The 16500-nt window shown below is 49.1% G+C and overlaps 1 protein-coding gene across 1 annotated transcript in view; it reads right to left on the bottom strand.

The window, feature by feature from the left end:
* C16H16orf96 (chromosome 16 C16orf96 homolog) overlaps positions 1-16500 on the bottom strand; it is a 37422-nt gene that overhangs the window by 4062 nt on the left and 16860 nt on the right. Inside the window, 8 exon segments of the mRNA XM_068524773.1 lie at positions 2233-2335; positions 2429-2618; positions 3736-3828; positions 6070-6128; positions 6836-6958; positions 11938-12102; positions 13133-13153; positions 13155-13208. Coding sequence (XP_068380874.1) covers positions 2233-2335; positions 2429-2618; positions 3736-3828; positions 6070-6128; positions 6836-6958; positions 11938-12102; positions 13133-13153; positions 13155-13208 — 808 coding nt within the window.

Genomic DNA, 16500 nt, shown 5'->3' with positions numbered 1-16500 from the left:
CGGTGAGGCTGGTGAGGCATCTCCCCCTCCATCTGCGCCCCTGCTGCCTCTGCCTACCTGAGCCCTGCCTGTACTTAGCACCCCCTTCCATTGAGACCTCTGTGGAAGTCCAGCCTCATGCTGGGGGCACTGTTTACTAGGGATCAAGGGTTCCTCTGCCTGGCCTGAGATCCTGACCACTGTGCAGGCATCAGGAGGGCACAGGCTGGCTGGACGGCCCTTGGTGGCCCCATGGGCAAAGGATGGATGGATGCATCTGGGACCAGGCTGGACCTGGGAGGGGGGCTCACATCAGCTAGTTTAGGTTTAGATACTGAGTGTGTTTTGGAGTAGAATTTTCTTTTGAGTAAAAAATGAGCAATAAGACAAACTGGTCAAAAGATCCAGCCACAGGTGGGTTTCGAATTGATTCCAATTTCTAGTTAGACTTTGTGGCCCCCAAGCAGGATAAAGCAATTGAGGCATCCTGATCCACTCCTGCTTTGCTGCATGGGTCTGGAGAACAAACAAGCCCTGGGGAGAAGAGCCCCTCGCTCTGGATGACAGCCCTGGGAAGCTGGGTGGGGACGCCATCCGATGGATGACTGGGGACGAAGGTCGGGTCTGTAGATCATCCTGACCCCTCCACCAAGGGTGGGCTCCCGGCAAGCGGCCCTCACCCGCTCATTTGTGCAATGCCTCACCGGCTGGTGCAGGGTGAGAGGAGGCAGTGCAGGGCCTGGCAAGAAGTTGAGCTCATTAAATATTGGCCACCATTGCTGTTATCCTGCCTGGTGATCCCAGGGGCCCAGCCTGAGTCTCTTCTCGACAGCATCTGCTGCCGGGGGCATCATCCAGGTGGAGCCATTAACACTGCAAGGGCCACATCCGTGCCCCAGGGGGAATGCAGGGTTCAAGATGGTGACCTGCCCCCTAGAGCAGGGCAGGGGCCTGTAGTGGGTTGAATGGCAGCTCCCCAAAAGATGTGTCCCCCTGGAACCTGTGAATGTGACCTTGTTTAAAGAAAAGGTCTCTGCAGATGTAATTAAGTGAAGGATCTTCAGATGAGGGCATCTGAGTTAAGAGACAGAAGAGGAGGAGACACAGGGAGAAGCCACACGGAGAAGCCACACGAAGAAGGAGGCAGAAACGGGGGTGATGCAGCCACAAACCCAGGAATGCCTGGAGCTCCCAGAAGCTGGAAGAGGCAGAAAGGATCCTCCACTAGGGCCTTCGGAGGGAGAACGGCCCTGCCAACACCTTGATTTTGGATTTCTGGCCTCCTGTACTGTGAGAGTTAATTTCTATTGTCTTAAGCCACCCAACTGGTGGTCATTTGTTGCAGCCCCGGGACACTAAAGCAGGGTGCTGTCCTCTCTATCCAGCACACCCAGGAAAAGAGTCCCCTTTCCTTTGCTTAGGTGTCTGGTGGTTGTTCTCAAGTCAGTGGAGGAAAAGTGGCGTGAGGAAGGACACCATGGGTGGAATTTAACCCCCTGACCACTTTGTGGCTCCTGGACCAGCCCCAGTAGGGCAGTGTGTGGAACCCCTCTTCCCAGAGCGGGGTAACCTCAAAGGGGCAGACAGAGAAGGTATTGCTGGCCCAGTGGTGGAGCTGAGTCCCGGGGTCCCCGGTCAGAGCCAGCTGGAGCCAGGGCCTCGACACCGCAGTAACCAGAGCAATTCATTCCACGTCTCCCTCTGGCCCAACCCTCCCCAACCCGTGACAATTAGGACACAGGCCTCCAGTCTGTCCTGGCGTCCTCCTCATCATGCCCAACCCCAGCCTGATCTCCCCACTCCAGGTAGACTCACCTTCCTGAGTTCCTAAGTGTGCCTGCCTTCCATCCACCACAGGGCCTTTGCACCTCTATTCCCTCCCCCTGGATCACTCTCCTCCCACCTGATCCCTTCATCCAGCTAAGCCTTATTCCCTTTTCAGAGGCCTCAGGACAGCAGTCTAGGACCTCCTCCTTGAACTAGTGTCCCTTGTCACAACTCTCCCGTCACCACCCAGCATTCCTTCTCTGGGGAGGCCATCCAGTACCCCTCCCCAGCATCCCTTGTCACAAGCTGTCCCAGTACAGTGCCTGGCATACAGCAGGATCCCATGTTTGCGAGTGGCTGTGTGAGGAGCCCCCAGTCACAGATGTTGCCGGCTCTGGGCCCCGCCTGCACCACACTGGGCCTCACAATGCCCAGCAAAGGCAGGACACGGGGCAGGGGTGCCCAGGAAGGCCTGACGCTCCTCACCTGCCAGCTCCTTCTCTGCGCCGGTCAGAGGCCGCACCCTGTCCTTGCTGTTCATTCGGCCCTTGTACAGGATCCCGTCCACTCCCAGGATGTCCACCTCGGCCTGTTGGGCAGCCCGGGCCCTGGGTAAGGGAGTGTTCACAGAGGCAGCAGGGCCTGGCTTCCCCCAGGGTTGCCCACTGCCAGGGGCTGCAGCCTGACTCATGGAATCATAGTCCAACAACTCGGGGTCCCCGTAGGGGTAGACTGTCGACAAGTTACATGATTTGAAATCAAGGTTGGCGTCATTTCCGGGGCCGTCACCCCAGTCCTGCTGGGAGCCCAGCGAGTCCAGGCTCCCCTCCGGGGCTGCAAGGTTCTGGAGCTTCTGCAGCCGCTGCTGTTCCCTGGGGTAGGGCAGGGGCGTCAGCAGCCACTTGGAGACCCCTCCGCCCCAGAGGAGCCTCAGGTTGGGTCCGAAGGCATGGCCAGTAGCGAGGGAAGACTGGAATTTCTTCCAGCTTCAGCTTGGGTGATGTAGCCGGGCAGGCCTGGGGCCTGGTGTGTGGATACAGACAGGCACCGTCGGGACAGAGGGGAAAATTGAGACCCGTGTTCTCCCAGACCTGGAGTCCTGGTCTCGCCTGCCAAATGCAGGCTCTTAACTTCTTTTTTTTTTTTGGCCACGCTGAGCGGCATGTGGGATCTTAGTTCCCTGACCAGGGATCAAACCGGCGCCCCCTGCAGTGGAAGTGCAGAGTCTCAACCACTGAACCGCCAGGGAAGTCCCTCTTAACCTCTCATCCCAAGAGGGAGTCAGGCGAGTGAGGGTGGGGGCACCGGGCACAGGCCCCCATGTCCCTCCCCTTCATGTGGCTCTGGCTGCTATTCAGCCATCACTCCACGCCTGGCCAGATGTACCCTCGGGCCTGGGGGCCTGGGAGTCAGAAGCACCCATGAAGCTGTGGGGTGTCAGGGGATGAGGGGCAGGGCTGGGGGCCCAGGGAGATAGCTGGGGGCAGAGGAAACCTGCAGGTTTAGGTGCCAGAGCCCGCCACTCACTAGCTGTGAGACCTCAGGAGGGTTGCTCAAACTCTTTTAGCCTCGGTTTCTTCAACTGTGAAATGGGATGATAGCAGAATGACCTCAGAGGCAAGGTGTAAGGATTCAACGAGGTCAGGTCTGTCAAAGAGGTTGGCACAGTGCCTGCCCGGCCGCAGCAAGCCCCACGGAGGACCCAGGGTCATGACTCACTTCTTCCAGCTGGAAGCAGGCTCATCAACCCTAGCTCACAGGGGGGTGTGAGCTTTAAATGAGAGACCCTCCCTCCCTTAACAGTTCTTGGCCCATGACAGATGCCCAGTAACCTGTCCGTTCCTCTCCCCATGAGCACCTCACGTGCCCGTCTGCAGCCCCACCACCCAGGACGGCTCCCCTGCAGACGGCTGCAGTGCCCCGGACAGCCTTTGCATCTTGGAACTGGAGTTTGCGTCTCTGTTGGCACCCGGACCCCCACCTGCTCACCTCACCTGTTGCCACTGCAGGTACTCGTAGCTGTTGGCGCTGGCCAGCCGCAGCCGCGACAGCAGGCGGGCAGTGCGGATGGTGATGAGTTGCCTGTGGAGGACAAGAGTTAAGTGGGAGGCGCACGTGGCCAGCAGAGGGCCCAACTTCCACCTCTTCCAGGAAGCTCGCCCTCAAACACGGCCTTCCCTCTAGAAAGATCCACAGCATGGGGCCACCATCCTCTTCATAAATCATAAAGAACAGTTGTTCTGATAATAAAAGGAAAACCCCCGAACAGGTGAGTCCTAGAAGTGGGATGCAGGTTGGAGGTTGGCAGGGGTGGGGGGAGGGGGATGGGGAATGACTGCTTATGGGCACGGGGTTTCCTTCCGGTGGGTGGAAAGGTTCTGGCACTAGACTGAGGTGGTGGCGGCACAATATTGTCAATGTACTAAATGCCCCTGAACTGTTAACTTTAAAATGGTTAATTTATATTATGTGTATTTGACCTCAGTACAAGAAATAAAAATAGTAAAACATCAGCCTTCTGAGGAGCTGGAACCGTTCTACATCTTGATCTGAGTGGTGGTTACCAACGCGTGTACACATGTAAAAACTCATCCAGTTGTGAAACAAACGTTTACATACTTTACTGTGTGCATGTTAAGCCTCAATAAAAATTTAAAGTCATGCATATTGTCAGCATTTTAGAAAGTAAAGAAAAACACAAAGAAATCACTGTAATCACTGTAATCAAATATTTTGATATGTGTCCTTCCAGTATTTTTCTGTGTTTGTGTTTGTGTTTGTTTTTTTTTTTAACAGAAATAGGATCATAACACACATCCTACTTGGTTTTCTCATTTAAGTTACTGCAAACATTTTTCCAGGTCATTAAACATTCTTTTGTGACTGTGCCATCCAATATGGCAGCCACTGGCCACATGTGGCTATTTAAATTAACTAAATTTATTTTTAAATTTTTTTAATTTTAATTTTTATTTACTTATTTATTTTTGGCCACGCCGTGCGGCATGTGGGATCTTAGTTTCCCAACCAGGAATAGAACCCGTGCCCCCTGCAGTGGAAGCACAGAGTACTAACCAATGGACCACCAGGGAATTCCCCATATTAACTAAATTTAAATAAAATTTAAAATTCAGTTTCTCTGTCTCATTAGCCATCTTTCAAGTGCTCCACAGTCAAACGTGGCCAGTGGCTACTTCACTGGACAGCACAGCTATGGAACATCCCCCCCATCTCAGAAGGTTCTACGTAAGGCCTTCCTCTACGACTTGCCTTATTGGCTGACGTGAACGTACTGCAACTCACTCACCACTTCAGGTTGTTTCCTTTCCTCTTTTTTTGAAAAAAAAATATTATGGGGCAGGGAGGGATAAATTAGAAGTTTGGGATTAACACATACACACCACTATATATAAAATAGATAACCAACAAGGACCTACTGTATAGCACAGGGAACTCTACTCAATATCTTGTAATAACCTATAAGGGAAAAGAATCTGAAAAACTGTGTGTATGTATATGTGTATATATATATGAATCACTTTGCTGTACACCTGAAACTAACACAACATTGTAAATCAACTACACTTCAATAAAAATATTACAAATAATGCTGCGATTTTGAAAGAAAAATTCTGGCTGTATCTCCCAATATGGCCAGGTGTGGGGTGGTGAGCGTCACGGGTCACCAGGAACAGGCTAGCAGCGCAGAGGCCATGGGCACTGCAAGATCCTAGGTGTGTCCACACAGTGGGATATTATTCAGCCATAAAATGGAATGAATCACTGACACAGGCTACAATGCAAATGAACCTTGAAAACATCATGCTCAGTGAAAGAAGCCAGACACAAGGCAACATATTGTATGATTCCATTTATACGAAATGTCTACAACAGGCCGATCCGTAGAGACAGTGAGTAGATTGGTGGTTGTCAGGGGCTGGGGGAGGGGAATGGGAGTGAGTCCTGATCGGTCACGGTTTCCTTGGGGAGATGGAAATATTTTGGAATTAGAGGTGAATGTGCACTAAATCCCACTTTAAAATGGTTGATTTTATAAGTGAACTTCACCTTGATAAATAAACAAAAGTATTAGACTATAAAAATATGTGCAAGGAAGTCCCACAAAGTTCAGCTTTTCCCCAGAGTTTCCTTTCATCCTTTTCCTTTTGGAGTTGACCCTGCCCCTGGACACAGCGGGCACCAGACAGGGCTGGTGAAGGGAGGGATGCTAGTACCTTGCCCAGGTCGGGGGCTAATGAAATGATGTGTACAGAACGGTGTACACGGATGTACATGTCACGGACGATTCCTGGCGGTACTCACGGGCTGGTCATCATCTCCACGGGCCGGTGGCAGGAGATGCATTTCACCCGCTCAGTTTCCTGGAAGACACCCAGCTCCGTCAGCTGCTGCGCCAAGCCAGGCCCTGCAAGGCCACCCCTGCCCCAGGCAGTGCTTGCGCCGGAGGCTGCAAGTCCATCTATGCCTCAGGGTCAGGGCTTCCCCCACATCCTACTCCCGCTGGCCCAGCCCCTGCGCTCAGCTCAGCTCTACTGGCCCCCGCTGACCCCCATGTGCGGCCACTTGGGGCAGCAGTAGGGGTAAAAGTGTGTTTAGTTTCTCTCCTCGCCCCAAACACAAAGGAGGTCTTTAAAACCAGGGAAAGCTACTCTTCACAGTGGACATTTGGGAGCATGAGGGGTGATCTGAGGACAGGAGCCCCCCCAGGAACATCGAGTCCCTCTGCCTGGGGCTCTGTCTGGAGGGGGTGGGGGCCTGGCTCTAGTCCCAGATCTGCCCAGGCTCCCTCTGGGGAGCCCCTTCCCTCTCTGAGCCCAGGTTTCTTCACATGAGCACCTGGAGCCCCCTCTGCACTCAAGGGCAGGCCTGCCCACCTCTGAGCCCCTGGGTGCTCGCAGCTCCATCCCCCACCCCAGCAGCTGGAAAGCCCTGCCCCCTCTCTCCACAGGTCCACAGGTCTGGAATCCTTCCTCCCAGAGTTCAGAATCCACTGGGATACCTCTCTTGTTTCCCCTCTGGAAAGAGAGACCCCTAGACTCTGGGAGCTGCACCCCTATCTGGGAGAGGCTCACTTCCTAAAGCCGGCAGCGCTGTCGGGGTCGAACTGGAAGCCTTCAACCAGCAGCTTCCTGACTACTTTCCAGACCTCATCCACGTCTTTCTTCAGATTGTCCAAATCACTGGGAACCAGCTGTGAACAGTCAAAGGGAAGAAAAGAGACTTTAGTCAATTAATTCACACTCTGCCTTGCTCCAGAAAAGGATTTGCAGCAACCTGCAAAGTTATGTAGAGTGTAACAAGATTAATCAAGAAAAGTGAAGTGGTGAAGGAAAGGGAAAATGACAACGCTTGGGTTAAGGCTCGGACCCGTAATGCATGCTCTTGCTGGAGGGGAGCTGCAAAGTGAGCTTCCTGGCAGCCAAGGCAAGGAAACACCGTCAGTTACTGCCTCCAAAAGACAAACCAACCCCACTGCTACTCTGAGTGCAGGCCTGCAGGCCCGAGAAACATTCTCCTGATGGTTCCAAGACACCTGACCTTCACGCATTCAACACCTATTTAATGAGCGTAAAGTGTATATTCAATGGCTTTTAGTACATTCACAGAGCTGTGCAACCATCACCACAATAAGTTTTAAAATGTTTTCATCATCGCAAAAGAAATCTCATACCCCTTAGCAGTCACCTTTCTTTTTGTCCCAAACCCCCAGGCGTAGGCAACCACTAATCTACTTTCTGTCTCTATGGATTTGCCTATTCTGGACACTCCATATAAATGGAACCACACAATCTGTGTCCTTTTGTGTCTGGGTTCTTTCATTCAGCATCATGTTTTCAAGGTTCATCCATGTTGTAGTGTGTAGCTGTACTTCATTCCTTTTTATGGCTGAATAATGTTCCATTATATGGATATACCACATTGTATTTATCTGTTCATCTGTTGATGGACGTTTGGGTTGTTTCCACCTTTTAGCTATTGTGGAAAATGCTGCTGTGAACATTGGTGTGCAAGTTTTTTTTGTGGGCTGTTTTCATTTCTCTTGGGTATCTACCTAGGAGTGGGAGTGCTGGGTCGTATGGCGACTCTATGTCTAACTTTTAAGAAACTGCCAGACTCTTTTCCATGGTGGGAATTTTGAATTTTTAAAGTGTTCCTTCCAGTGCCCAGATTTTGGTCCCTAAACACCATTCCCCCAAAAGGCACCAAGACTCCACAGAGAAATGGCTGATTCAGGTCTGAGGAAGGGAATGTAGAAGATGAGCCTGGAACATCTTGTCATTTAAGAAAGCAGGACAGCTATCCAAGATAGAGTGTCATGTCAAGGGGCTCAGGGGCCAGCTTGCAAGCCTAAGATGAGACCATGTGAGCGACAAAACAGTAACTTAACTGACTGAACAAACTGAATATTTAAAAACTCATGATTCATAGTGACACCCACAAAAAAGAAAAAAAATAGAAACCCTCATTTGCCACCATGTATCGGAGGTGGCTAGTGCACCAATATTTTACCCTGAAAACTGGTAATTAAAGGAAATAATTCACCATTATCTCTGTCTTTCCTGCAAGAATCCTATTTCAGGGTAATCAGCTCAAGTTGATAAGGGAAAGCTCTTCTTTACAGATTTCTAGCTGATATAGAAGCAATGCTAGGATTAGAAAAATCACCATTTTGTAACCCTTAATGAAATAATGGGTTCAGGCAACAATCCTCAACTTAGGAGGAAACTATCAATATCAGGAGAATGGTCAACGAGGCAATGGCCATTCCCAGAGTGACAGAGAGTCACCCCCAAATTACTTGCTGCTTGTAAGGGGAGAATATACGTTTACGCTGGTGGTATCAGCTGGGCTAGCACCGCTGGGCCCTGATGAATCTTCACTCCAGAAGGGACCACCTCCCAGCACTGACTTATCTGTTAACCAAACACTACAGGAAGCGCATGGCATACCAAGAAGATTCTTTTCCCCAACATTCTATTTAAAAACTTAAGAAAAAAAATTATTTATTTTTGGCTGCGTTGGGTCTTAGTTGCAGCATGAGGGATCTTTCGTTGCAGGGCACGGGCTCTTCGTTGTGGCATGTGGGCTTCTCTGTAGTTGTGGCATGTGGGCTCCAGAGCACATGGGCTCTGTAGCTGCAGCATGTGGACTCTCTAGTTGTGGCATGCAGGCTCAGTATTTGTGGCACAAAGGCTTAGTTGCCCCGTGGCATGTGGGATCTTAGTTCCCAGACCAGGGATTAAACCCACGTCCCCTGCATTGGAAGGCGGATTCTTAACCAGTGGACCACCAGGGAGGTCCCTCAAAAACTTTTTTTTTTTAAATTTATTTATTTTATTTCTCTATTTTTGGCTGCGTTGGGTCTTTGTTGCTGCGCACGGGCTTTCTCTAGCTGTGGCAAGCGGGGGCTACTCTCTGTTGCGGTGCGCGGGCTTCTCATTGCAGTGGCTTCTCCTGTTGTGGAGCACGGGCTCTAGGCATGCGGGCTTCAGTAGCTGTGGCTCGCAGGCTCTAGAGCGCAGGCTCAGTAGTTGTGGCACACGGGCTTAGTTGCTCCGCGGCATGTGGGATCTTCCCGGACCAGGGATCAAACCCGTGTCGTGTCCCCTGCATTGGCAGGTGGATTCTTAACCACTGCACCACCAGGGAAGCCCCCCCTCAAAAACTTTTAAACCTACAGAAAAGTTGCAAGAATAGTCCAAAGGACACTCCTATATCCACTGAAATTCACCAATTTTTAACATTTTGTCATGTTTTCTTTTTCTATATATATGTATGTGTGTTTTTTTTTTTCTGAGCCATTTGAGAGTTAATTGCAGACATCACTATATATCACCCCTACAAAAACTTAAACACAGAATTACCATACGACCCAGCAATTCCACTCCTGGGTATCTACCCAAAGTAGCTGAAAACAGGTGTTCAAACAGAAATTTGTACATGAATGCTCATAGCAGCATTATTCAAAAGGTGGAAATAACCCAAGTGTCCATCAACAGAGAACAAACAAACAAAATGTGGTCTATCCATTTGACGGAATATTATTCAGCCTAGAAAGAAATGAAATTCTGGGACTTCCCCGGTGGTCCAGTGGTTAAGACTCTGCCTTCCAATGCAGGGGGCGCGGGTTCAATCCCTGACTGGAGAACTAAGATCCCACATGCCGTGCAGTGTGGCCAAAAAAATTTTAAAAAGAAAAGAAATGAAGTTCTGGTTCATGTTACAACATGGATAAACCTTGAAAACATGATGCTGAGTGCAAGAAGCCAGACCCAAAAGGTCACATACTGTGATTCATTTATATGAAATGTCCAAAATAGGGTAATCCAGAGACAGAGAGTAGATTAGTGGTTGCCAGGGGCTGGGGAAGGGGGGAGTGAGGAGTGACTGCTTGATGGGCCTGGGGTTTCCTTTGGGGGGATGGAAATGCTCTGGAACTAGATAGAAATGGTGCTCACACAACACTGTGAATGTAACAAATGCCACAGAATTAGTCACTTTATAATAGTTAATGGTTAATTTTATGTCGTGTGAATTTTACCACAATTAAAATACACAAAGAAAAGAAGAGCAATGAGGATAGGATCACTTCAACCAACAAAAAACAAAAAAGCTTTCAATCAGGAAAAAAATTCAGACACATAGAGAGGAGAAAAGACTAGACTCATGAACCCTGATATACCCGCCATGTAGGTTTAATCATTATTAACATGTTCCTGCATTTGCCTTTTTTTCTTTGTTTCTTTTCTTTTTTTTTCCATGCCATGCAGCTTGTAGGATCTTAGTTTCCCAACCAGGGATTGAACCCGTGCCCCCTGCAGTGGAAGCACAGAGTCCTAACCACTGGACCGCCAGGGAATTGATGGAGTGTTTTTTAAAAAAGTTACAAAAATCATACCATTTCACTCAAATATTTTAGTTAATTTTCTTACATGCCTGCAATACCATTATCCCATCTAACACAATGAGCAGTCATTCCTGACGTTGATCTAATTCCCAGCCCATTTTCAGAGTTGGAGCAACTGAACCAGGAAACAAAGTAAGTCTCCTCGTGTGTTGCATTTGGTTGTTGTGTCCCTTGAGACTCTCTTAATCTAGAACAGTCTCTGTCCCACTTTTTTTCACCCTGCCATTGAATTATGGAAGAAAAACAGTTCAGCTGTTCTGTAGATAACTGAGTTACTCCAGCTGTAATCCTGCATTGATTTGTATGATTTCTATGACAAGTGTGTTCCATATCTGTTTTGCTTATCATCATATCCTCATTAACCAGCATCAGAGGTACCCAATAGGTGGATGATGAGTGAATAAATCCTCATTTTACAGATGAGAAAACTGAGGCTTGAAGAGGTTCTATAACTCAAGGCATACTGCCAATCATGGTGGGGCTGCAACTTGGAACCAGAGCTGCCTGACTCTAAACCCAAGCTCTTTTGTCCTCACCAGCCACCCCAGCTGCAGGAACCACACAACACTGAAATGGCTGGCCTGACTGTTCCTGTCTCTCTATTGGACGGTACACATTAAGGCTATGACTTCTTATCAACATTTCCCCAGGATCTGGCTCAACACAGGTGATCATTAAATGATGAATGAATAAACAAATGACCAGCAGGACACCCCCTCTGCCCGCCATGTCCCTTTGCTTGCGTTATGGTGGTCAGCCTCCAAGATGCTCCCCAACTATACCTCTTGGTATTCACACCCCCATATGGTCCCCTCTCGCACTGAACAGGGCTGACCTGTGTAACCAACAGGATACTACAGAAATGATGGAGTGTGAATTCTGTGGCTAAGTCATCAAAGATGTTGCAGCTTCTGTCTTGCTCTCTTGGACCATGTGCTCTGGGGGTCCCACTGGCTGCCATGTTGTGAGGCCAGTCAAGCAGCCCTAAGGAGGATCCATGTGATAAGGAAGTGAGGAGTCTTGCCCACAGCCATGTGAGGGCGCCATCTTGGAAGCAGCTCTTCCAGCTCCAGTCAAGCCTTCATATGACAGCAGCCCTGGATGACATCCTGACTATAGCCTCGTGGGAGACCCTGAGCTACTCAGCTAAGCTGTTCCCAAATTCTTAACCCTCAGAAACTGTGAACGTTTGCTGTCTTAAGGGACTAAATTTCAGGGTAGTTTGTTACGCAGCAGGTGGTGACTAATACAGGGGTCCTCACCTTGGTGCGTAGGTCTTTATCCAGCTGCGCCACAGTCTTCTTCCAGTCACCCTCATTGGCCATAACCCTGAACAGCATGCCCTGAATCGTCTCATTCAGCTCCATCGCCACTGCGTCCAGGTCAGCCCGGCTTGCCTTGCCTGCCAGGGAGCTCCTGTCGGCTTTCTAGAGAGAGATGGGACTCAGGGAGGCAGGGCTGCTGGTGTGGGAGCAGGAAGAGGCTGAGGGAGATCAGACCACTCTGGTCAGTTTTTCTAGTTTGGGACCCTGGATACGCAGCCTTGGCTTAAATTCAACCTTGGGGTCTGTGTTGGCTCAAACACAACCATTAGATCGAAGCCAAGGTTTCCTGTGATGGAGAAGTTGGGGCATGGTTTTTAAATTCACATAAATTGTCACAAACTCTAATTCAAAAGGATACATGCACCCTATGTTCATAGCAGCACTACTCACAATAGCCAAGACACGGAAACAACCTAAATGTCCAACAACAGATGAATGGATAAAGAAGATGTGGTATATATATACAATGGAATATTACTCAGCATTAAAAAGAACGAAATAATGCCATTTGCAGCAACATGGATGCAACTAGAGTTTATCATACTAAGTGAAGTAAGTCAGAAAGAGAAAGACAAATACCGTATGATATCACTTAATATGTGGAATCTAAAATATGACACAAATGAACCTATCTATGAAACAGAAACAGAATCATGGACATAGAGAACAGACTAGTGGTTGCCAAGGGGGAGGGGGTTGGGGGACGGATGGAATGGGATGTAACTATTATATATAGGATGGATAAACAAGAAGGTCCTACTGTATAGCACAGAGAACTATATTCAATATCCTATGATAAACCATAATGGAAAACAATGGTAAAAAAAGAATGTATATATATATATGTATATGTATAACTGAATCACTTTGCTGTACAACAGTAATTAACATAACATTGTAAATCAACTATACTTCAATTTTAAAAAATTGTCACTCATCCTGAGTTACTGAAAATAGGAATTGATGGAACAACTTCTGAGAACTTCCCCTAAACTTTCTATATGATAAAGGTGGAAGGAAACTCCAGAAGTCTGCCTGCCTTTGTCTTGGCTGGATGATTCCATTTCCCTGGTGGGAAAGCTGGGCTCAGGATGGGGGAGGGGGTGGGGGAGAGGAATCTCTGCTCACTCACCTCTTTCAGCTCCTGCTCCATTCACACTTTTGTCTGCCTTGTACATTTCTAGGTTTTTAATCTGAGAATGGACAACCTAAGAACAGAAGCAGAGGGCATGTCAGCTATCCTCGGAAGTCCTGAGGATAGCCTCTACCTCCCACGTCTGCCCTAGGAAGGGACAATGGGGCCAGGTGGACAGCAGGCAGGGTGGCACATTGGAAGGCTTGGGCTCCAGCTGCCCAGATCAGAAGGGGAGGAACGTGGGACTTGGCACAAGACATCCCCTTGGAGGTGGCCTCACAGAACTACAGGTGGCTACACAGGAAAGGAAGACCTGAGGAAGGAAAGCATAAAAAAACGCTGATGCTTTGTGTCCCTAGATGTTTAAGACAAGTGCATCTCTTCTGATCTGTAATGGGGTCCCCGTGAGAATGGCAGTCTATTCATCCACCAAGCACTTATATGCCACACATGCTATGCCCCAGGGTCAGGGGAAAACCCTTATTTCCCATCCCCATGACTCCATGAAAAACCAACTCCCTGCATTAATTCTGCCCTCTCTCCACTTACTGGGTCCTCCTTATGACAGCAGCAGCCAGCTAACCTGCTTGGGAAGAGCCTCACATCCAATGGGCCATGTCCCCAGAGGGTAGGGTCACTCCTCCTCCAAAGCTGGAAGCAGGCTTCTACTTCTCCCTACATATCTGGTCTCCCTTTTACCCTCAGAAACAGAACCCCCAACTTTTAGCTGGCATCTGGCAGACCAGAATCATGACTATATTTCGCAGCTTCCCTTATAGTTTGATGTGACCACTGAGGTGTAAATGGAAGTGGGTCAGTGTCCTCTTCACTGCTGCCTTGGAAGCAGAGTTAATGACTGGAGCACCAGCAGCCATCTTGGACCATGTGGTGACCTTGTGAATGGAAGTGACACACCATGGAGTTCAATACCAGCTCTGAGTTTCTTGAATGTAAAAGAGAGATACACTTATGCCTTAAGTCAGTTACTTGGGAGTTTTATGCTATTCAACGATGAATCTAATTCTTTTTTTTTTTTTTTTTTAATTTATTTTGGCTGTGCAGGGTCTCAGTTGTGGCATGCGGACTTCTTAGTTGCAGCATGCATGCAGGATCTAGTTCCCCGACCAGGGATCGAACCCAGGTCCCCTGCGTTGGGAGCGTGGAGTCTTTACCCACTGGACCACCAGTGAGGTCCCAAGATGAACTTAATTCTAATTAATGCAAAGCTCCTTCACATCCACCTTGCCCCAGATGGGTCTCAAGGTCTAGGATGGACGGTGGAGGTAATGGAAGGGAGATCCTGCTTCAGCCTCGTGTCAGGCTGCTTCCTCCAACACCACATTAGCAGGGAGCTGACCTTTTGGAGGCATCAGGCCCAACATTAACACTTAGATCCCCACTTGGCTCTTCCTAGTTAAAATCTAGAAATAAAGAGGAGCTGGGAGCCTCTAACTTCCACTGCCACGGTAACCTGCATACTGGGTTGACTAATGTCCTCCCCAGAATTCATGCCTGCCCAGAACCCGTGAACATGGTCTTATTTGGAAATAGATCTTTGCAGATGTAATTAGTTAAGATGAGGTCATACTGGATTAGGACAGCCCACATGGATAAGGAGCCCATGTGAAGACACAGATATACACACAGAGAAGAAGGCCATGTGACAACAGAGGCAGAGATTGGAGCGATGTGTCTATAAGCCAAGGAACACCTGGAGCCACCAGAAGCTGGGAGAGGCCAGGAAGGATCCTCCCCTAGAGGCTTCAGACAGAGCAAGGCCCTGTCAGCACCTTTATTTGGGGCTTTTAGCCTCCAGAACTGTGAACGAGTACATGTATCTTGTTTTAAGCCACCCAGTTTGTGATCATCTGTTACAGCAGGCGCAGGAAACTGGTACACCCACTAAGTGGCAGAATCGGGATTGAAACCCAGGCCTATCCAACCACAATAGCAGGCTGCCTCCCAACTGGCTGGTTACTCTGCCTGAATCTGTTTCCTCCTAGTTCAAATGGCATTAATACCACTCCTGTCCCAAAGATGCTAAGAGGACTAGAAATGGCATTTTCCTAGGAGAGTTGGCATTTGATACACATCAGCTGTCTTATCCGTCCCCTCCTGCACCAAGCCAGAGCCTTGGATATAATAGTTTGTTCCAAGAATGGCTTTGGAATGCAGCCTCTGGCTTATAAAAGACACCTGTCCACTTGCAAAGGGCAAATAATGTTTTCACATTATTTGAGTCAGTAAGAAAGAGTTCTATCCTCACTTATTTTCCTGCTGGGTTCTTAGTGGGAAACACTCCAAGAGGAGCACTCTAAGGTGATGGAAACATTTCCATCTTGATTGGGTGGTGCTGACATGGGTGTACCAAGAGGCAAAAATTAATCTAGCTCTTACACTTCAGGCCTGGGCATTTTACTGTGCGTAAAGCATACTTTCATTAAAAGCAAACAAATACTACCGTTCCCCCGCAAAAAACACATAAGGGCTTTGGCGCTGTCCATCTTGTTGACTGCTGTATCGCTGGGCCCTGGAAGGGCGCCTGGCACACAGTGAAGGCTCAATGACGTTGCCTGAATGATTCAGGGAATGAATGGGGATTTCTCGTGCCACCTGTTACGTCCAGAACATTTTCTCCCAGGCATCCAGGTAATGCAGTAACAGCGGCGTTTCCTCTCTAGTCCCGATGTTGCGACAGAACCAGGGCAGAGGTGTCTGCCCTCCCTCCTTCCTCTACTGGAAGGGCTCCACTGATCTGTTGCTGCCCATGTTCATTTAAGAACTATTTAATGAAGCGTGCTGTGTACAAAGCCCAGCTCCTGATCCTTCCAGGGTTCACTTTTATAAGCAATTAGTTCTTGCTGGCACAACGGGCAGGAAGGAAGTCTGGACAAAGGCTGACTTGATCCATTTGGTCTGTTTGGCCAAACTCCTCTTGAGTTTCTCTCAACGAGTGACAGCTCCTTGGAGGCAGATCCTATGCCCACCCCCCCACCCCGAGCAGGGCAGGACATGGTGCTGGACACACATCAGACGTGCTGAAAGAACTGGCCCTGGTCTCCGACCAGGAAGGACACCAATAGGTCCCTAGGACAAGGCATCCCAGTCTCTCTGAAAAGCAGTGGCTAAATGAGGGCACAGAGTTGGCAGGAGACTATGTAGTTCCTGATCCTGGTACTCACAAAAGTCTGGGCCTGAAACCGTGTATTGGGAGCCCACACACGGCCCAGGCACTCCCTTCTTTCCCCGCTTGGGCTGGGCATCGGCTCACCTTCAATGAGCTCCTCCCCCGTCCAAGTTGCCCTGTGCGCGCTAGCCTGGTTACTCTGTGTGACCACCTTGGGAGGGGGAGCTGTGCCCTCCCC

The sequence above is a fragment of the Eschrichtius robustus genome, chromosome 16 (genome assembly GCF_028021215.1).
Source record: "Eschrichtius robustus isolate mEscRob2 chromosome 16, mEscRob2.pri, whole genome shotgun sequence".
Lineage (NCBI taxonomy): Eukaryota > Metazoa > Chordata > Mammalia > Artiodactyla > Eschrichtiidae > Eschrichtius > Eschrichtius robustus.
This window is presented reverse-complemented; position numbering and strand designations above follow the sequence as displayed.